This window comes from Lepidothrix coronata, unplaced genomic scaffold, assembly GCF_001604755.1.
Source record: "Lepidothrix coronata isolate B3197 unplaced genomic scaffold, Lepidothrix_coronata-1.0 Scaffold345, whole genome shotgun sequence".
Classification (NCBI taxonomy): domain Eukaryota; kingdom Metazoa; phylum Chordata; class Aves; order Passeriformes; family Pipridae; genus Lepidothrix; species Lepidothrix coronata.
Genome location: NW_016690525.1, coordinates 83207 through 103773, shown reverse-complemented (window position 1 = coordinate 103773; position 20567 = coordinate 83207). Strand labels below are relative to the sequence as shown.

The 20567-nt window shown below is 53.1% G+C and overlaps 1 protein-coding gene across 1 annotated transcript in view; it reads left to right on the top strand.

Annotated features, from left to right (window-relative positions):
- Positions 1-20567, top strand: part of SCRIB (scribbled planar cell polarity protein) — a 96661-nt gene that overhangs the window by 51448 nt on the left and 24646 nt on the right. Inside the window, exons 21-33 of the mRNA XM_017838544.1 lie at positions 1541-1798; positions 2374-2484; positions 3686-3862; positions 4279-4395; positions 6065-6253; positions 7022-7141; positions 7380-7436; positions 10784-10840; positions 11562-11645; positions 15895-15996; positions 16216-16527; positions 18115-18183; positions 20301-20351. Of these exons, the coding sequence (XP_017694033.1) occupies positions 1541-1798; positions 2374-2484; positions 3686-3862; positions 4279-4395; positions 6065-6253; positions 7022-7141; positions 7380-7436; positions 10784-10840; positions 11562-11645; positions 15895-15996; positions 16216-16527; positions 18115-18183; positions 20301-20351 (1704 nt within the window). The remainder of the gene's footprint in view (positions 1-1540; positions 1799-2373; positions 2485-3685; positions 3863-4278; positions 4396-6064; positions 6254-7021; positions 7142-7379; positions 7437-10783; positions 10841-11561; positions 11646-15894; positions 15997-16215; positions 16528-18114; positions 18184-20300; positions 20352-20567) is intronic.

Sequence of the window (20567 nt, the reverse complement as noted above, 5' to 3'; positions counted from 1 at the left end):
GCCAAGTTTGGTTACACTTCTCTAACGTGGGTGATTCCTTCGATGGTCCATCCAGGAGTGTTCAAGCCCTGTCTCTGCTACTTGCATTCCATTAAGGTCTGTGCACCTTTATGGTTAATTTATTACCTTTCCTGCTTGCTGCCTTGTCTCCTGTGCTCAGTAGCCACCACCCAGGTCCTTTTCATCCTTCCTCTTCCCATGGGCGTGTGCCAGTTGCTGCCTTCACATCCTTCTGGTTGGTGCCAGAGGTGTCCCATGAGGACAGTCCCCTCAGCAGAGGTGACACTCGGGGCTCAGATTTTCCAGCACAGCACAGGACTGCTTGTGGTTCTCCTTCCCTGTCACAGTGGGAGCAGCACCTGTGGCTGTGGGTGGGGACAGGGCCTGTCGGGTGAGTGCTGGGAGTGTCTTTGGGGTTCTGGACAAAACCCTGTCAGACTGTGTGTGTCTGCTCAGTGCAGGAACTGCTCTCTGGGAAGGAGCTGGGGAGTAACGATATTTGGGAATCAGGCTGTGAGGAACTGGGCTACAAAGCCCAGATGCTGTGGCTATTACAGTCACACTATTTCATGAGCTAATCAAACCCCATCTTGCTGGTTTCATGTCCTTGTTCATTTTGGAAAGCTTTTCCAGAACCTAATGACTAGAAACCTTTTAATTTTCAGCTTCAACTTTCTCCTGGCAAGTTTTGTCCTTTGGGCAGTGTTCTTCCAGCTTGGCTCTTGGTTTTCTGCCTCTCATACATTTGTGGAGAACAGTTGCATTCCTCTGGTCCTTTGAGTTTCATGGGAAGCTGTTTTAATTTTGTAGGAAAGGCTCCCAGTGCTTCCTGGTCTCTCTGTACCTGGGGTCACTTTTGATGCCTTAGAGCTATATCTCCCCCAGGCTGCCATGACCTTGCCCAGCACAGGTGGCCACCAGTGGCTGGGTGACCAGTGACAGGTCCAGTCAGCCTTCAGTGGCTGTGTCTGGGCTTTGGGTGGCTGATAAGGTCAGGTGGCCCGGTGACAATGCAGCAGGTGCCCCAGCACATCGATGTTTTGTGGCATCGTGGCTGAAAATCACTGTTTTGGTTTCTTCCATGTTGAGGTGTTTGGCCCCATTCCTTTACTGCAGCCTCTTGTCCCAGTGGGAGGCTGGGATGGAAGGCCAGGGAGTGTTGGGTGTTCTCCTGGGTGAGCTGCAGCAAACCCCAGGCCCAGCTGGGTTTGTGGGGGTACAGGAGGTGGAGCATCACACGTGGCCTGTGGGGTCCCTGGAGCATCAGTGGTGCTGCAGGGCACTATGTGCATAGGGAAGGTGGGAAAGGGGCAGGAAAGCTGTCTAGGAAGGGGATTGGGATCCGGCAGGGATGAGCAGGCACCTATGTCCCTGTGCCAGGTAGGAGGGAGCAGGGTGAGTTAGAAGGTGCTTGGGGGCACAGGCCTTTGAGCCAGGGCCGTGTTCCAGCAGGATGGGGTCCCTCGGGGGCTTGGCTGAGCGCCGGAACGCCGGGAGGTGCCGGGCGATGGTCTGACACGGAGTTTGCGGGTTGTTCTAGATCAATGGGGTAGACATGACAGAAGCCAGGCATGATCAGGCCGTAGCGCTGCTTACCGCGGCCTCCCCCACCATCGTGCTGCTGGTAGAGAGAGAGGGCTCGGAGCAGCCCGGCGAGGGAGCCTCGCCCGGCGCGCCCCGCGTGCGCATGCACTCCCCCCCGCCGCCCCCCGGCCCCGGGGACAGCCCGCCCGAGGAGACGCCCGCGCCGCAGAGGAACCACCTCTCCAAAGGGCTGGAGGATCAGTACCCCATCGAGGTGAGCTGCGCCTGGGGACACGGGACAGTGCAGTCCCGGGTGGGTTTCATTTGAAAAGTGGTGTTGGGATGGGGGTTGGCCCACTGGGTTCTCGGGGCGTGGAGAAGTCATCATAGAAAAGCTTGGGGTGCAAGGGACCTGAAAGCCCATCCATTTGCACCCCTTGCCATGGGCAGGGACACCTTCCACTAGCCCAGGTTGCTCCAAGCTGTATCCAGCCTGGCCTTGAACACTTCCACAGGGATGGGGCAGCCACAGCTTCTCTGGGCAACCTGTGCCAGGGCCTCCCCACCCTTATAGGGAAGGATTTCTCCCCAGTATCCCATCTTACTTTGCCTTCTGTCTGTGTGAAGCCATTCCCCCTTGTCCTGTCACTCCAGGTCCTTGTCCAAAGTCCCTCTCCAGCTCTCCTGGAACCCCTTCCAGCTCTTCTCCAGGCTGCACTGTCCGACATGGGGAAACTTGTCTTGCGGGTGTTCACCCTTCAAAACACCCCTGATTCCATATTTTTTAATGTTTGAGGTCTGTATGTGCTATCCCTCATTCCCTTTGACTCTTTTTCTTGTTCCCTCAAGGAAATTCATCTGGTGAAAGCGGGTGGTCCCCTGGGCCTCAGCATCGTCGGAGGCAGTGACCATTCCAGCCATCCCTTTGGGATTCATGAGCCAGGGGTCTTCATCTCCAAGGTAGAGACCCAGGAGAGCCGCCCAGCCCTGAGCTGTTGGATTATTGGGGTTAAGGTGAAAGGTTTTGATGCAAGTCCAGAAGTATAGGACGGATTTATGAAATAAAGGGATGGGAGGGGGATGTGTGAAGGGTTGTACCTGGATGTGCTGCTGCTGCTGGAGCCACCTCAGGGCACATACAAGCCTCAAACCTGTGTAATCTCTGCCAAACTCTTTGGAGGGATCCCAGTTAGCTTCTGAAATTGCTGAGCTCCTCTTGGCTTTAGTGAGTCGTGGGAAAATGCTGGCATTGCAGAAAGCCAGTCATCACTGGTGGGATGAGTGTGTGAGTGCAGGGACACCCAGAACTGCTCTGCTGCACTCAGGCCAATGCCCTTCGACCCCAGTTCCCGTTCCAGTGGTGACATCAGCTGATGCCATTTAGGGACAGCACACAGGCCAGTCACTGGCTGTAAGCCATTCCCTCACAGTCCTGCACATCCATGCTCCTTGGATTAGGGATGCTGGAGAGGACATCCCTGCCCAACCCTTTCTGCTTCCCAACATCTCTTGTCCCATGGAGATGCTGAATCTGTCTCCTCTAACACCTGTGGCTGGGAGTCAAGGTTCAGACCTTGTTAAGGGCTATTTGGAATTCAAGAAGTGATGCCTGCCAGATCCCTTCCTTCACGTGCCCATTGTTCCTCTTGCAGCACTTCAGCAGGTCAGTGGAGCAGGATTTGCTCTTCCCAAAGCCAAACTAACTTTTTCCCACCATCCCTGCTTGCCCACGTGCTCACAGATGTCAGCCTTTCCTTGCTGACTCCTTTGTTTTACCAGAAACAGAGGTTTGGTGCCATGGTTAGTCCCTCTGTAGCTCTCAGGATCCCCTGGGTGACAGGAGAGCACTGGGTGAGGGCTGGAGTTGTACTGGTGCTGTCAGTCTTGGTTACAGTCACGGACAAAAAAATGGCAAAGCTGGAACAGGTTTGGTTCAGGTAAAACTGGGAATATGAGAATAACATACGGAATGACAGTTCAAAGCAAATCCCACTTCATTCTTTGCCAGTGTTCACAGATATGTCACCTCTTGGGGAACTTTGGCTGCAGAGAGAGGAGTCAAAACAGGCCTGGAGGGTGTGGGAGGACGGCCAGGGACACAGTCATATCTCCAAGGAAAGATGGAATTCCCTTCTCCAGTTGTGCTGATGGTTCTCTGCAGGTCATTCCCCGGGGGCTGGCGTCGCGCAGCGGGCTCCGCGTCGGGGACAGGATCCTGGAGGTGAACGGCATCGACCTGCGCCACGCCACCCACCAGGAAGCGGTGAACGCGCTGCTCTCCAACGCCCAGGAGCTCACCATGCTGGTCCGGAGGGACCCGCCTCCGCCTGGCATGCAGGTGGGTTCTGAGGGACAGGACTGGGGGCAATCACACAGGGTCACTTCTGGAGGCCGTTCCTTACCTGGCTGGAGGTCTGGGACTAGGACACAACCAGACTCCTGGCTGGAATTTCCTTCTCCTTTGGAAGGATCCAGTCTCTTGTAAGCATATTTCCAGTGGGGGAGTGGTGAGGGTCTCTTGCCATGCCCGTGGTGACTGTCATCAGAGAATGACCAGATTCCGTGAAGACCACACCTGAGCAGGGAACAGAAGTGGGCAGAGCCTCACCAAAGGGAACAAACTGCCGAGTGAGGGGCAGGATTAATTCAGGCCCTCTTCAGGGCTTTCAGAATATGGCCACTCCGAGGAGTGTTCCCCCAGCTATCCCAGCACGATCTTGTCCCAGAAACAAGAACACTTTTCTGTGTTTCCAGGAAATATGCATTGAAAAGGCTCCAGGAGAGAAGCTGGGCATCAGCATCCGGGGTGGAGCCAAGGGCCATGCTGGCAATCCGTTTGATCCCACCGATGAAGGCATCTTCATTTCCAAGGTACCAAGAGCATTAACTCTGCAGGTCGGGGCCATGCGAGGGCTGCCAGGGAGAAGGGTGATCCCTGGGGCATCTGTTGGGTGTGCTCTGTCTGCTTTCACTGGTGCAGCAGTTCTAGACACTCTTCCTCCACCTAAGGAGGCAAATCCCTGTCCTTTCATATTTCCTCCTCTACAACAGCTACACCATTTCTTCTTCCATTTCCTGTTTGCCTTTATTTTGCCTTGTGTTTCCTCTCTTACGTTTTTTCTGTAACGTGAACCCACACATCCTTCCTTTTCCCCACATTCCTGTTGCTTCCCACATGCGTGTGTCTTCCTGCCCCCCCCCCCCCCCCCCCGACTCATGAGTTCTTCCCTCCTTCCATGGGAAGCATCAGGAATTGCCACGAACCCTGTGTGCAACTTTGTTCCCTTTGTAAGTGACTGCTTGTGTCACACTTATTTCTCATATCACTTTTCCCCCAGAAGTAACACGTGTTTTCTTGTTGAACTGTGCATCAGCTTATGCTCCTCCCAACCCTTTCCAAAAGGTTTTTATGACCTCTTCTTCCTTGCTGGCAGTGGAGCACAGTAATAAGTGGTGTCATTTTAATAAGTGGGTCTTGCTGGTGGCAAAGGAGACTCTGAGTCTCCTTTGTGGTTCAAAGACTCTGGTTCACCTTGGTATCACTGGTTCCCTCTTTAACTGGTCTTGTGGGGTAGCGACTGATGTAAATCATCCTCCTGGCTGGGGACACTCCATAATTGCCAGTCAGCCCTGATAATTGATAGTTGGCTGCACTCAAGGCAAGGGAACATACAGCATTTTTCATTACATGGCTGTAACTGCTTTATCTGGGTTCTAAAGTTAAAAGAGTGAATTTAAATTCCCTCTGTTGGAGCGACAGTTGCACTTTCACCTGAGACATTTGCAATAGCAGGAAAAGAAAACCTGGGATTATTGTAACTGACGGTTGTTTTTAAGGATTGGGTTTGGTTTTCTCTCTCACAGCATTGCAGCATTTGGGGGTTGGAAGGGTCACAGTTTAGCCACAGTAGAGGGTTAGTTCACCTCCCTCCCCTTTTTTCGCAATACTGGTTGTTTTAACCTGCAGAGAACCAAAGCCCCGAATGGCTCTGCTCTCCCCTCAGCTGTGTTACTCCCCTCAGCCTCTCTTATCTGTCCTATCCAGAGTGGAGTTCCTGCCTCTGATTTTCCCTGTGTATTTCCACTAACAGAGATACAAAAGTGATGCTTTTCTTCTTCCTCCTCTTTGCCTGTCTGATCCCTGCCTACTTCCTCCTTAGTTTGTCTTCATTTGCATTTCCATTGTGTCTCTCTCCCACCAAACAATGATTTCCCTTTCTGAGATCCATCATGATTTGAGACCTTTTCCTTCTCACCCACTTCACTGGCAAAGCCAAAGCAGTTTGTTTCCTTGGGACAACACATTTCAAATTCACATTCTTTTATCTCCCATAAGAGATTCTTCCACACCTGTTTTTTCTGCCAGCCTGCACAGGTTCTTCCTCCCCTCCTCTCTCCATCAGTCTACAGCAGTACTTGCAGATGCTTTCCCTGGCTCACTGTTCCCTGTGTGTGCTGTCCCCTCTCGCTCTGGTCCCCGTGCTCTCTGATCTCCTCTGTCACCTCTCCAGTGACACCGTGACTCCCCGGTTTGTTCCAGGTGAGCTCCTCCGGGGCCGCGGCCCGGGACGGCCGCCTGAAGGTGGGGATGCGGATCCTGGAGGTGAATCACCAGAGCCTGCTGGGAATGACGCACACGGAAGCGGTGCAGATCCTCCGAGGGGTGGGCGACGCGCTCCTCGTGCTGGTGTGTGACGGCTTCGACCCCAAGGCTGCAGCTGCCATCGAGGTGAGGGCTGGAGTGCGGGTGGCCCTTGGAGTGACCAGGATCCCCCACATGGATCCTTCCTCTTTCTTCACAGAATGCTGGGTTTTCCCAACCTTTTGCTGTAGATGTTTTTTGAGGTCCCAGATTTCAGTCTGACCTGTGATATGAACTGGAGGTGGTTGCCAGTCCACAAAAGCAGTGGTCCCTCAGGACTGTCTCGTTCCTGCTGGTTCCAGAATTGTCCCGTGCTAGCACTGCACTGAAATGAAGTTTTCAAGCTCACTTTCTCCAGGCTATTTGTGCCCATTTTTTTCTGGCCAATATTTCCTTTACAGTCAGTTGTCTGGCTCTTTATTGTTGTTTGCCTTTCCCCACTTGCCTTTCTCCAGGGTTACACTTCCCTGGAACAATCCTGTGCCCCTCTCAGATTTCTGTTTTCAAGGCTTAGCTAGTCAGCTTTTGTATTCTTCAGGAGAACATGAACCCAATCCCTGCTCACCTCATCCCCTTCCTGCGCCTGGGTCCATTTAAACTCGTCTTTCTTAGACCTCAGGATCCTCAAGCACTTGTCAGCTGAAATTACAGGGGTAGAACTGGGTGTTCTTAAGGTCTCTTCCAACCCAAACCAGTCTGGGATTCTATGGAATGAGGTTTCAAATCATGAAAGAGTTCTGGTTCTGACAATCAGGAATTGTCCTGGTACTCCATATCTGGGAGCCCGGGATAGGGAATTTTTGGAATGGCACTCTGTGGACTTCCACCAGGTGAGATTTGCCTTTTGATTTGCAGATGTCCCCAGGAATCATCGCAAACCCTTTTGCTGCTGGCATTGGGCGCAAGAACAGCCTAGAGAGCATCTCCTCCATTGACCGGGATTTGAGCCCTGAGGAACTGGAGATCCTGCAGAAGGTGGGTGTTCTGGCTGAGCTGGGAGAGCGGAAACAGTTTTTGGAAATCTCTAGTTAGTCTCCCTTGGTGCGTGGAATCTGCAACGTAACAGGCACTGGACATGGCATGGGATCAGCAGGTCCCAGCACATGGATCAGGAATGCGCTAGGATGGGACTGTGGTGCCTTCCTGAGGTTCCAGGTGCTCCAGGTGTGGAGAGAGCACTGGTTGAGGTGGCTCTAACTCTGCTCTCTCCTAGGAGATGGAAATGGTGAGAGAAGCAACTCAGTGGGAGAGAGAAGAAATGGAGAAAGTGGTGAGAGATTTTTTGTGTAGCAAAATCTGTTTGTGACAGTGACTCTGCTGAGCCCGTGAGCCCTGAGGAAGGTGCCACAGGTTATCTCTGTCCCACTGTCAGTGCCATGGGCAGCTCTGGATCTCTGTCCCGTTGTCAGTGCCATGGGGAGCTCTGGATCTCTGTCCTGTTGTCAGTGCCATGGGCAGCTCTGGATCTCTGTCCCATTGTCAGTGCCATGGGCAGCTCTGGATCTCAGTCCCATTGTCAGTGCCATGGGCAGCTCTGGGCATTCCCTCTCCGTAGAGAACTGCTCCATTACCTCAGCTGCTCTGGCTTTGCACCTCTCTGGTGATGCATCTATGGTATTCAGAGTCCATTCTTGTTACCTGCTGGTGCCTCCTGGCCAAGCTGCAGCTTTGAGAAAAATGGCCAATGAACTTGGAAGTCCCAAATTTAATCAGTTCTCACTGTCCAGTACCCCATGACCTGACAGAGCTTTTGTGAGCAAAGATGAGAACACACAGCTCAGAGCTGCCCTGAATGGAGAAGTGACGCTGTTAATCAGTCACAGCTTTGTGCTCCTCAGTTCACATGGTCATTTCTCTGCTTTGCTGTGAGAGTTTTGTGTTTCTGCTCACTGGTTCAACCTTGCACAGAAATAGAGATAGAATTTCTTTGAAATAGAAGTAGAATTGCCCAGAAATAGATCAGCAGACTCGAGCCCCTCAAGGACTTGGGGTTTCCCTCCTAAAACAGTAATGTATCCAGTCAGCATTTGGAAGAGAGAAAGCTGAATTCTTTGGTGGTGTCAGTTGGGAATCTGCTCCTCTGGCAGATGAGTGTGTACATTTTGCAGGTGTTCCATCAGGTTTCCAGTTCAGTCACACCTGATGTTTCTCTGGGTTCTCTCAGCAGCTGCAATTTCTCAGCCTTTTCACATTTGCTGCCCCACAAGAGCAGGGTGAGGTTGGCAGTTCTGATGGAAGTGGAACGACCTTACAGAATAAGCTTCAGCCTGATCCTGTTGGAGACTCCCTGCTCATTGCAGGTGCTGGAGTAGATGACCCTGAAAAGTCCCTTCCCACCCAAACCATCCTGGGATTCTGTGAATAATTTAGGTAGGAGGGACCTCACCAGTGCCCTTGGTTCAGCCCAGAGCAGAGCCAATTCAGATAGATTTAGGTTTTTCCTATAAAACACCTGGTTCCTTATCTGAGAAGGAACTTAGAGTGGTTCAGCAAACCTGATTTCTTTGTGTTTCTGTTGGAGCAAAGGCTTTTCCTGCCAGTTTTATGTTGGCAGTATATGCATTTGAATATGGATTTGGAAATAGATATATGGATATATGGATTTGAGTACACTCCAGGAGACTTCAGGTAATGTGGGGTCAGTATCAGTACTACTAACACCTGTGAATAACCAAGTCTGGCCCCAGCCTGCTGCTCGGGCTGAGCAGGTGACATTTGTCCAGGCTCAGGTAAAGAAAGGTTTTGCCAGAATTTACACTGAGATTACTTAAAAGTACTTGGCCAAAAAAAAAATAGAAAAAGATTTATGATTGGTGAAGTAGCCTTGGCTATGTCTCATTTTAAGAATGCTGGTATTTTTTAGTGCCCCTTCCTTTGGGGTGTCAGGAGGAGGCAGCAATGGATGCTCCAGGCTCCTCAGAGGTCTCGGGATCCATGGACTGAGGCCCACGAGCAAAGACACGTTTTGCTGCTGGGCCTTTTAAACCTAGAATCTGGGATTGTGCTGTAAAGCTGGTTTTGATGATTAAATTTATCCCAGTGGTGGAGCCAGCACTGCATGGTGGGCCATTGGAATGCTGAAGGAAGTTCCCACCTCCGTGCCACATTCTCAGTAATTTCTGTCGCCATTTTTGGATGTCTTCTTACTCTTCAATGATTCGTGTTGATTCCTGCACAAGAACAATAGACCAAACGTGTCTCCAGCCTGAAGAACTGGGAAGAATTTGGGTTTTGCTCTGCTCACTGTAGAGGTTTTCAAACCCACTTGCTGCAGACATCTGTTGCCTTCAATTCTCTGATAATTCAGTTTCTAATAGAAATATCAGTAACTCCAAGTCTCCGTGGACTGATTCCTGGTGTAGTTGTCTGTCCCAGCTCTATGACTCTAGTTATTTTTCTAATCTTAATCCAAATCCTTCCCATATGTTGTCAGAGATGGACTTTGAGCATTCCACAGCTTCATCTGGGCTGGCTGGTGCTCCTGTCATTCCTCAGAGAAGTGCTCCTGTACAGCCTCACAGAAGGGTCATACACCAAATTAATGTCCCCTGGAACCCTCACCCTACAGAGAACTTGTCCAAAACTAAGCATAACTGGATTCAGAATAGACTTTAACTATCCCTCCATATCCCTTTGGGAGTTGTGATCCTCCAGAGCGTTAGTGTCTTCTCCCGTGGAGGTTGGGGGCAGTGTGGGACACTGGATGTCTGTGATGCATGGAAGCTGTTGGAGAGAAAGGCCCAGGTGCTCAGCAGAATTTTCAGTTGGCTCCCTGTCAGCTGCCTTCCACCTCTCAGCCTCCGAGCCTCGGGACTTCTGGACCGTCTGATTCCTGCTTGGGAGGAGCAGCCGTGAGGGTTCCGTAGGCAGGAGAAGGGAAGGATGCTGCTGCTGTGTCCCCAGCTCTGGGCAGCAAAGCACAGAGGTATCAGCGTCCAGAACTCAGTCTTTAGGACAAGTCCCACACTGATCCCTTCCTCTTGCAGCCTGGAAGCCAGCCCGTGGCTGGGGCTTTCGGGATTAGTCCCTGGTCACTGTAGTGTCCCTGCGGTGCTGAGTGACCATGGGCTGATGGTCTGTGCTGGGCCCAGCCTTGTGCTGAGACCGGTCTGTCCCTCCCTGATGTGTTTGCATCACTGTATGTGATGCTATAAGCAGCATGTGGGTTTTAGGCCTTTTTTTCCTTGGTGACAGCCAGGCCTGTGTTCTGTAGATTTGTTTTTCCATTCCCTTCCAACCTCTCTTGCTCTGTCAAGGTGTCTCTTCTAGCAATGAGCAACCCCCTCCTCTCCCTTCGTGCTTGTGTGTCTTGTGCTTTCCTTAGCTTTCCCCAGGATTGTCCCTGCTGAGGATCTTGGGGACCTCTGCTCTTCTCCTGCACTGTGGCAGCCTGATCATGTTGTCCCGGGGTCCCTGTCCATTCTGCTGGTGATAATCATGTGGGTGCAGAATTCCAGCTCCTCCTTCCCTGGTCCCAGGATTCTTGCTGAGTTTCTGCTCCCCCTCTGCTGGTGCTGGCACTGCTCCTCTATCCCCTTGGGAGTTCCTGCCCAGCATGTCTGACCTCTTTCCCTCTCTCTTGTCTCTTTGCTCTGGCTCTGTCCTGTCCCACGGAAGGAGCGGATGCGTAGGGAGCGGGAGGCAGCCACGCAGCAGCTTGAGGAGGAGGTGGAGGTGAGCAGCATGGAAGGAGGGCTGGAGAGTCCCAAAAAAGGGCTGCAACTGGACTGGAAGGCTGGAGAAATCCCAAAAAAGTGTTTGTTCCCTGTAGCCTGTGTTCTCCAATCCCTCTCCTAAAAGGATGTGACTTTGGGGATAACAGAAGAGATCGGAACTGAAGAAATGTGTAAGGGATTGAGAAAGGGACAGTGGAAAACAGTGGCTGGCTTGAAACCTGGACTTCTGTTTGGGGTTAGAAAGGCAACACATGGGAAGCAAAATTGAACAAAGTTGTACAGTGAATGTGAGTTAAGGTTGGGAAAAGAAACTAGAGGAATTGCAGAGTTGCACTCTTGAACGTGTCCAGATCCAGACTGGAACTGTTCTGGATGCTCTTGGAGCAAATGGGTAGGTACAGCACACTCTCCTCCCTCCCTGTGAGGGAGTGGATGTGGGGGCAAGAGGAGTGAGGGGATCTGAGCAGCAGTGGGTGGCCAGGAGCCCACAGTGACATGTTCTCCGCAGGGTTTCTCAAGCCCAGCTCCTGCTGTGGATCCCCCAGATTGCGTTTGGAACAATTCCAGCTCCTTTTCCAGGCAGTGGGAACTCTGCAGAGTTTGGAGATAAGGCCTTGGTTGTTACTGGGGTGGTTCCCTTTTCATTGCTCTTCCTCCTGGACTTAGTTGACTTTGGGCCTGACCCGTTCCTGGTGTCTGTGGTTCTTTCCCCTCTCCAGAGCATCCCCAGTGAACCCCTGCGCCTGGACTACCGGACCCTGGCAGCGCTGCCCAGCAGTGGCCTGCAGAGAGGCAACCGTGCTGTGAGTGGGGCTGAGGGGTCCCTGCAGGGTGGGGGGTGTGGGGGGGCAGAGGGGGTGGGGGTCCCTCTGGGGGAGGCAGTGAGGGGCTGTGGAGATGGGGGTCCCTGCAGGGGAGGCCGTGGTCCTTTCCTTACCTGCCCTGTAAGGAAAGGTGCCATGCTGTGGTTGGTGATGGCATCCTCTGCAGAGGAAAATGGGGAAGCAGAACTGTGGGGTACTCTGGCACTGAAATGGGAGGTAGCTGCAAAAGAAAGATGGGAATAAGAAAACAAGGAGAGCAAGAGCCAGGTGGTTTTTCTTCTTGGGAAGAGAAGTTGCAAAGTTTGCAAAAAACAAAGTCTGGAACAAGGCAGAAAGAACAGCCCAGAAGAAAGAGAAGGAGACATGAGTGGGAGAGTGCAGGGATCTGTTGTGGAGGGAAGCGGCTCCGGAAAGCTGCCAAGGAGGGAGGGAAAGATTTTTCCCAACACAGTGATGACAGTGTTGGGTGCACAGCTCAGTTGTACATCCATTTTGGGGTGGTGTTTAGGAATGAGAAAGGCTGAAGGTGCTGAGACTGAAAGTATTAAGAAAAGTTCAAGGCCAGGTTGGACAGGGCTTGGAGCAACCTGGTCTAATGGGAGGTGTCCCTGCCCATGGCAGGGCGTGGGACTGGATGGTCTTCAGGGTCCCTTCCAACCCAAACCATCCTGAGATTCTATGAAAACCAAGATCCCCCAGGCCTGCAGAAGGCAAAGTGGCTGTGGTTGTGTGTTGTGGCTGAGCCCTGTGGCTCATGTATCATGTTGTGTGTCGTGACTCCAGCTGTGGATGCTCCTGCCTTGTGCTCTGTCTGCCAGTCCCTCATATGTAGTGGCCAAGAGAAATTCCAGTTTTCACAAACTTTATGGATTACAAACTCATCTCCCTTCTGTGTTGTTTAAATTCTCTCTCCATCTTTGCTTCCTTTTATCTTCCCTGCATCTCCCCTATTCCACTGGGCTTCTGCCTGCTCCTTCACACATCCTCAGTCTCCTCCTTCCTTTCCTTCTGGTGTGGCAAGACCTCCCTTTGCTGTCATCATCCCACTCCATTGTTTTGGGATCATCTCTTTTACCTTTCCAGTCTCCATCCCATTCCATGCAAACAGGTCTCTTCTCCTGTTCTCTTTCCTCCTGTTTCCAGGCCCTCTTGCTTTCTGCCCCACTCAATGACAGCCCTGCATTGGCTCCAGCTCTGGCTCCTTTTGTTCCCATACTTCTCAGCTTTTGGGTTTCCTTCCTGCTGGTCACACAAAAAAGCATTATCAGGAAAAGGTTTATTTTTAGCGTCTCTGAGTGTAACTCAGTAGCTGGAAGAGGGGGAGAGCCAGCCCCAGGCAGCAGCTGCCTCCGTGCTGGACAGTCCGAGCGTGGTGCAGAGCGGAGCAGCCTCTGGGAGCTTGTTCCTTGCAGCCTGTGTCAGATGGGAACGCCTGGCATGGGAATGTGGGGCTGAGTGTGCTGGAATGCCGGGGTGATGGGCAGCATCTATAAATGTCCTGCTTCAGGGAAGGGCCCATGGGTGCCAATGTGTGGTTTTGTCCAGCTGTCACCAGCCCTGTCTTTGCTCTGGTTGGAAAAGTACGTCTGCCTGGATCGTGGGGACAAGTGAGATTCTGGTGTGGGGACAGAGGTTCTGGTGGTCCTTCAGGAGCTGCTCTGGCCTGTTTGGTGACTGCTGGAAGACTCAGCCAGGGTGGGCTTTCCAGCAGGACAGGCAGGTCAGGGAAGGTTGTCCATCTCTGGACAGTCTGACTGCATCCAGATGATTGGTGCTCTTGTCCCATTCCCATCGTGGTTTTCTCTTTCTCCCTGTCTCCAGGCCAACTCTCTCACCACATACATTCTCCTCTAAAAACAGTGTCTGGGTATCTTTTACTGACACTTAGTTCCCTGCGAAGGAGCTGTTCTTGTCGTTGCTGTGGGATAGGAGGAGCCACAGGGAGCTGTTCCTATCCCCACCATGGGACACGAGGGGCTACATGGAACTGTTCCTGTCCTCCCTGTGGGGCAAGAGGAGCTGTAGGCAACTGTTCTTGTCCTCACTGTGGGGCAGGAGGAGATGCAGGGAACCATTCCTGTCCTTGCTGTGGAGCAAGATGGAGCTGCAGGGAATTTTTCTTGTTCTGATAATGAAGCAAGAGGAGGTGCACATCAATCCTGACCACTGTAACTGAGGGTGGAATTCATCATGAGGGTTCCAAGAATGGCCCCCAGAGAAGGGAGCAGGTGATTGTCTGCCTTGGATCCATCTGTGTTGCTGTGTCTGGGTCCCTTTGTGAGCAGGATTTAACAAAGGCTGAGGATTTGCCTGTTCTGTTTGTCCACTGTTAGAAGCCCAACTGAAAATTCCCTTTGGAAGCAGCATGGGAATGCTCATCTGGGTGATACTCTTTGGCCATGCAGCCAGGGTACTGCAACATCTGGATAGAAGCTGTGGCTGCCCCACCACTGGAAGTGTCCAAGGCCAGATTGGACAGGGCTTAGAGCAACCTGGTCTACTGGAAGGTGTCCCTGCCCATGGCAGGGGGGTGGAACAAGGTGAGCTTTAAGGTCCCTTCTCACCTAAACCATCCTGGGATTCTGTGACTCTTTGACAGTGCCCTTGCAGGAGTCAAAGAGCTGTTACAGTCTCTGTAGTCTGCATCGACCAGACAGGAAAGCCAGACCCGTGAGGGACTGATCACAGCAAAATGATTAAAGTCTAATTTTGCTTTCTGAACTATGAGAAACGGAGAAGAACTGACATGTCTCAGTACCAGGTCACCATGATTAGTTAATTAACAACCTGCACTTTCTGCTCTGAATTTGTTTCTCTTTGGTTTCTTGCCATGATTCTTTCTCTGTATTTGTTCTGCAGATTTCAGATTAGATTTCTTTCAGTGCCCTGGAGGATGCAGGGTAACACACGCTTGTCCTGTCTGCAGGCTGGGAAAGTTCACTGCATTGCCCAAATCTTTGCTTACCCAAAATAGAAATTGTGGCTTGTCTGACAGAAATAGTTCCTGTGGGGCCAGGGAGCGAGGACTCCCCACCGGGACACGCCACAACAGTGGGAGCTGGAACTTACAGCTAAGGGGCAGATCCTGCCCAGTTCCAGTCAGGTCCAAGAACAAAATAGGGATTGAGGCTCCCCACAGACTTTCAGGCTTGATGGCCCTCTGGGAAAAGGTGGTTGGAATTAGGGTTTTTACACTGGAAAGTCATATAGCCACAACAGCAGGATTTCTCAAGGTAGCACAGACTTTGCTGCCCAGGAAACACGATATGAGCCAGGGCTCTGCCAGCCACAGAGCTTGAGTTGGGGGGTTAGGGGAGGGCCTCTGAAATTCCTGAGCCTCCCAGCTGCCATTGTAGTCACCAGCCCACCCTCAAGAGCTATTTTGGTGACCACTGCCATGACACGGGAGCTGGAGAATGTGCTCTGAACAGGAGAGGTCTTTCTGCTCCCCGGAGGCACTTGGATGGAAGGTTTGGTCTTTGCTCTCTGCTTTTCTCTGCTCCCTTGAGGAAGGCTCTGGCTGGGGTAACAAATTCTCTTCTATAGCATTAAGAGGAAGGGTCAGGGCTTCATCTAGGCTGGGTGCAAGCCCTGGCAGAACTGAGGCTGCCTCACTCCTGCCATCAGCAAGAGCCGCCCAAGGGGTCTGTGCTCCATCAGCTGTACTGAGCTCTGGTACTTTGGGTGTGTTGTGATGCAGTGGGGCCATAAAAGCATGTTCACCTGTACAGGTGTGATGGAAATGCACGGGGTGGGTGTTGTGTGACTGTGTGGCAGTGCTGAGGTGACAGCAGAGGCTGGGCCATGGCAGGGGGAGTGAATGGAGTGGGAGTTGGACTGAATGATCTCCAGAGGCGCCTTCCAACCCGAGCTGTTCTGTGATTCTGTGTGCTGTGGTGGGCAGGGGGAGGGCGTGTGCTCGTGCAGGTGTTGGCAGTGTGTTTGGCTGGAGAGCAGCAGGAGAAATGTGTGTGAGTTGGAGCAGTGCAGGGAGCACTCGTGCCTGTCAGCTCCCCAGGGTATGTGTGCACAGCAGGGTCCTGTCCTGGAAGTGGCACTGGGGGTCACAGATTGGTGGTAGAGCAGGAGAGAGGGATGGCATGGTGTGTGGGCATTAGCACTGGAATTCTTTTCTCTCCTGTCCTTCATCAGCTGCTCTGTATTTTCTTCCTCCTCTCCTTTATTCTGTTCTCTTTATTTCTGTCTGATCCTTCTGTTTTCCTCTCAGCCTGCTCAGTGTACTAAGCCCAGCTCCAGCATGGAGGGTGACTGCACGGTGCTGTCCCTGCCCATGGCACGGGACAGCCGGGAAGCGTCCCCGGACCCGGCAGTGGGTGCAACCAGCGGCAGCGTGGCTGGGCCCCCTCAGCACCCCACGGGCACGACCAGCAGCAGCGTGGCTGGGCCCCCTCAGCACCCCACGGGCACGACCAGCAGCAGCGTGGCTGGGCCCCCTCAGCACCCCACGGGCACGACCAGCAGCAGCGTGGCTGGGCCCCCTCAGCACCCCACGGGCACGACCAGCAGCAGCGTGGCTGGGCCCCCTCAGCACCCCACGGGCACGACCAGCAGCAGCGTGGCTGGGCCCCCTCAGCACCCCACGTCACCCCATCAGCACACGAGCGGGGCAGAACAGCCCTGGAGAGACAAGCAGGACTCCACAGGGTGTCCCTTGTCCCAGGAGCAGCTTCCAGAGACGCCAGAGCCAGAGTGTCTGATCGACTCGCAGCCCATCCCCTTCAGTGAGAACCCCTTTGTGGTGGCCAACCGCAGGGGCAAGGCTGCGGGCACAGCCAGCCTGGGAGGGCCTCCCCTGGGCTACGGCAGCGGGGGCGTGCTGAAGACCAGCCTGTACTGCAAGGCAAGCGGCGTGTGCCGTGTGGTGTTTGGCATGCACTCACACAGTCTCGGCCACCGGCCCCTACTAAACCCCGGCGCTGGGCAGCACGGTGCCCGCGGGCCGGGCCCCCCTACCCCGTGTGCCCCCAGCACTGCGCGTGGGGCCGTCGGTCCCCGACAGTCAGTGTGTTGTCCTCCAGCCACTAACGCACCCCGCTCACGGCCACGCGTGCACTGCTGAGCCCCGCCGAGGGCACGGTGACGTCTGTGACTTCCCTGCTGTCCCTCTCAGTCCAGCTGGGACAGCAGCGTCCCTGCCCGCTCAGCTGGCAGCAGGGGCTGGCAGGGCTTGTGGGAGGTCGGTGCTGATGCCACACTTACACACCTGGGCCTGAATAAACCCTCTTAGGCGTCTGAAAAGCAAGCAGAGAGCAGCTGCCGTGGTTGATCCACAGCCCAGGAGCTGCTTCTCCAAATGACACTTTTCGGTAGATTGAGACTGGGATTTCAAGGGAGAACTTTGCTTTCTGCTCTGGGAAATCTGTTTGTATTTGACATTCTTGCTGTTGCACAGGGAACTTTTGGCAGAGCAGGGACTAGACCCAAAGAGGGTCTAGCCCGTCCTCTAGATGAGCTCTACGTTGCTTTCCCCTTCTTCCTTTCTCAGCCTTTTGGGAGGTCTCAAAAGCTAAACAGCCACAGATGAACAGCCCCACACAGAGGAAAAACCAACCAATCAACCAACCCAGCCCCCAGCTGTACTGATCTTGGAGGTGATTTAGGGAATTTCACAAGTGTGTAGGCAGGTCAGCTTAGAACAAGGCATGCAGTGGAATCTGTGCTCCAGAATAAACTTCAGGTGACTTCAGGCTTGGTCAGATTAAACACTGTTGCCCAAGGCTGACTTGAACCAACTGACCAGCGGCTGTGATATTAGTGACTGGGACCGTAGGCTTGCCTAAACAGTTCTCTAAATCCCAAATGACCCACTTCCACCTTTAGGCATCTAAAATACTTCCGAAATGTGCTCCTCACTCCTGCAGTCAGAGTGCAGGTGGTTCCTGGGACTCTGCTCTCTGTTCAGCTGTTGGGATGGGCTGTTGGCTGGTTCAGCCAAGCGTTGGTGCCAGAAGTTCCTCTGGAATTGAGGAGAGCCCTGTCTCTCCAATTTTACTGGTCCTACCAGTAGGCCAATAGTAATGGATGTGGCTGGGGATGATTCCTTTCTCCTTCCAGTTGGCAATGGCTATTTTTGCTCAGTGTCTGTACAGCAGGAGGTTTGCCTGGACTGTGACCCTGCCTGTGAGGGCTGTGAGGAGTCAGGGAAGAGGATTCTCAGGGCTTGCTATGAGGCAGAGGCTGTACCTGATCTAGCTGGCCTTGCAGGATGTTTGGATATGATCCCAGTTCCAATGTTTAATGCCATTCCCTTGCTGTTTCTAGCGCTTTTTGGCAGTTTCTGGCACATTCCAGCTGCTGCTGGGTCCTTCTAACCCTGCTCCCTGGGGAGGGGCCATGGCTGGATGTCCAGGGTGTCCTATGCCTCCCGGGCTCTACAGACCCCCTTCTGCCATACAGTAACTCTCGAGCTTTGTCTTCTCTCTTTCAGGCTCCTGTGGGCGAGTCTGGGACAGGAAATTCCAGGCGTGAAACCCCCTATTCGCCCAGTAATCCACAGGTGAGACTGCCCCCTGGACAGGTGATATGGGAAAGGCAGGGAGGCACTTCCAGGGATGAAATGCAGAGGAAGCTGAGGGCGATTATCATCCTTCAGTGACACTGTCGAGGTGGAGGGGATCTGTCACAGGAGGCAACTAGAGAGCGAGGGAAGAGCTGCCTCCTTCAAAATGCCTCAGAGAGCTAGGAGGGTGATTAGCTGGTCATAAACGAGCTCTGAGAAGTGGCTTAATTCCAGGGTGATGAGATGGGGAGTACCTGGAATGGTACTACCTGTGGTTGTCAGTATTTTGGGAATGGCCTCACCAATGCCTTATACAGAGACCCTGGTAACTGGTACGTGGTGAGAAATGGAGGAGTCAGGGTTTGGAGAATGATCTCGGGTCTGTAAACCAGTGCTGCCCAGTGCTTCCCAGAGGGTCCCTGGATCTGTGTGTGACACTGGAGGTGACCCACGTGAGCTGTTGGGAAGGAAGTGGAAGGACCCTGCGCTCAGGAAATGATTTGCTACAGCTCCTTGCTCAGAGGTTTTCCTTCTGCAATGGGAAGTGTCTTTATTTCTTGTAACTTCTGATTATTTTTTCTTAATGAATATTACCTGTCCTCCCTCACTGTTCTTATTCATTGTATCAGCTCCGATCTTTCCTTTTCAGTCTCTGAGTCTTTGCTCCCACTGTCCATCCTGTGGCAGGAGGTGTCACAGCTCAGTTGAACCTTTTGAAGTTAAATGATCTTAAATGGATTTTTTAATTTTCCCTTCACAGCCATTACCTGTAACTGGGTTTTATACTGGGGGCTTGAGTGAACTGCAAGTTGTACTTTGTCCTCTGTCTGTAGTCGTTTTGGGTCTGTTGTGTTCCTTTTGGAGTCCAGCTGCTCTCCAGCTGTTTGGGAGTAGCTGTCCAGCTGCTCTCCCCACCGGCTCTAGCACTTCCCTGATCTTCAGTGGAGCCATTTCAGTTCTCGGAGCCGGAGAGGACTCTTGGGGTGAAGGGCTTTACCTTGGGGTGAGGTGACCAGTGGCACGGGCTGAGGAGAAGGATTGAGACCACATGCTGAAACTGTAGGAGCAGCACTTCAGTCCATCTCCTGTTACTTCTCGGCCTGTCTCGCATCTCCCTTAGTTCTTGGATCCTTTGGAATTGAGTGTCCATCAGGAACACAACAAGATTAGAAGAGGATACGATTTGTTATAGCAACAATATTCCAAGGCACTTTGTTCCAGCTGCATGTGTTTACCTATTTGCATTTCTGACAGCAGCTGCAAACTGGGTGAGGGTTTATTTTGGGCTGTTTGTAAGTTTTCCTTTTACCACAAGTGCCAGTTTTCTTTGAGATTGGTTTCCATGGATTCCCAGGATGGTTTGGGTGGGAAGGGACCTTCAAGACTATCTCGTTCCACACCCCTGTCATAGACAGGGACACCTCCCACTAGCCCAGGTTGCTCCAAGCCCCGTCCAACCTGGCTTTGAACCCTTCCAGGGATGGGGCAGCCACAGCTTCTCTGAGCAACCTGTGCCAGGGCCTCCCCACCCTCCCAGGGAAGGATTTCTCCCCAGTATCCCATCTAACCTTGCCTTCTTTCGATGGGAAGCCATTCCCCCTTGTCCTGGCACTCCAGGCTCTTGTCCAAAGTCCCTCTCCAGCTCTCCTGGAGTCCCTTTAGGCACTGGAAGGGGCTTTAAGGTCCCCCCAAGGCCTTCTTCAGGCTGAACACCCCCAGCTCTCTGCTTTTCTGAGGATTGAGGAGTCTTGTTCCTCCAGAGCAGAAGTTCCAAGGAATTGCATCTCTAATTCTCTGGCTCCATCTATTTTTACTGTTAATTCTTTGGTTTCAACATCTTGTAGTCCAGCCAGAATTTATTGGCTTATTTCAGAGAATTCCTGAGGGAAATGGAATCCTTTGTCCTGAGTTGGCGTCGTGCCTCTGTGAGGGGGTGGGGGGAGGCAGTAGGTGTTTGTGGTGGGTCTGTTTGTGCTGAGCAGGGCAGAGGGGCTTCCCCCATGGTGGGCACCCCGACAGCTCCAGGTGCTGCAGTCTCTGTGCTTCTCTCCCACGGAAAACCCAGTCTCTCCATTTTCTCTCCCATTCTCTCCCCTGCTGATGCCCCTCTCCAGGTGCCCGCAGCCCCCCGGCCCCCTCACCTGGCCGGCAGGGAGACCCGCTTTGTAAGTGCTGCTGGTGTGCGGTGTGCGCTGCTGCTCCGGCTGCTCCCGCTGCCCGCGCCCCCTGCTCCGGCCCCGCGGGGACCTGGGGCTCCCCTGGGGCTCTCTGGGGCTCCCCTGGGGCTCGCTGAGGAAGCAGTGCCCTGGTGGCACCTGAGGCACAAGGGGCTGCTCCCTGTGAGCTGCTGCTGTGATGGCACCTGCGAGCGCTGCTGGGGA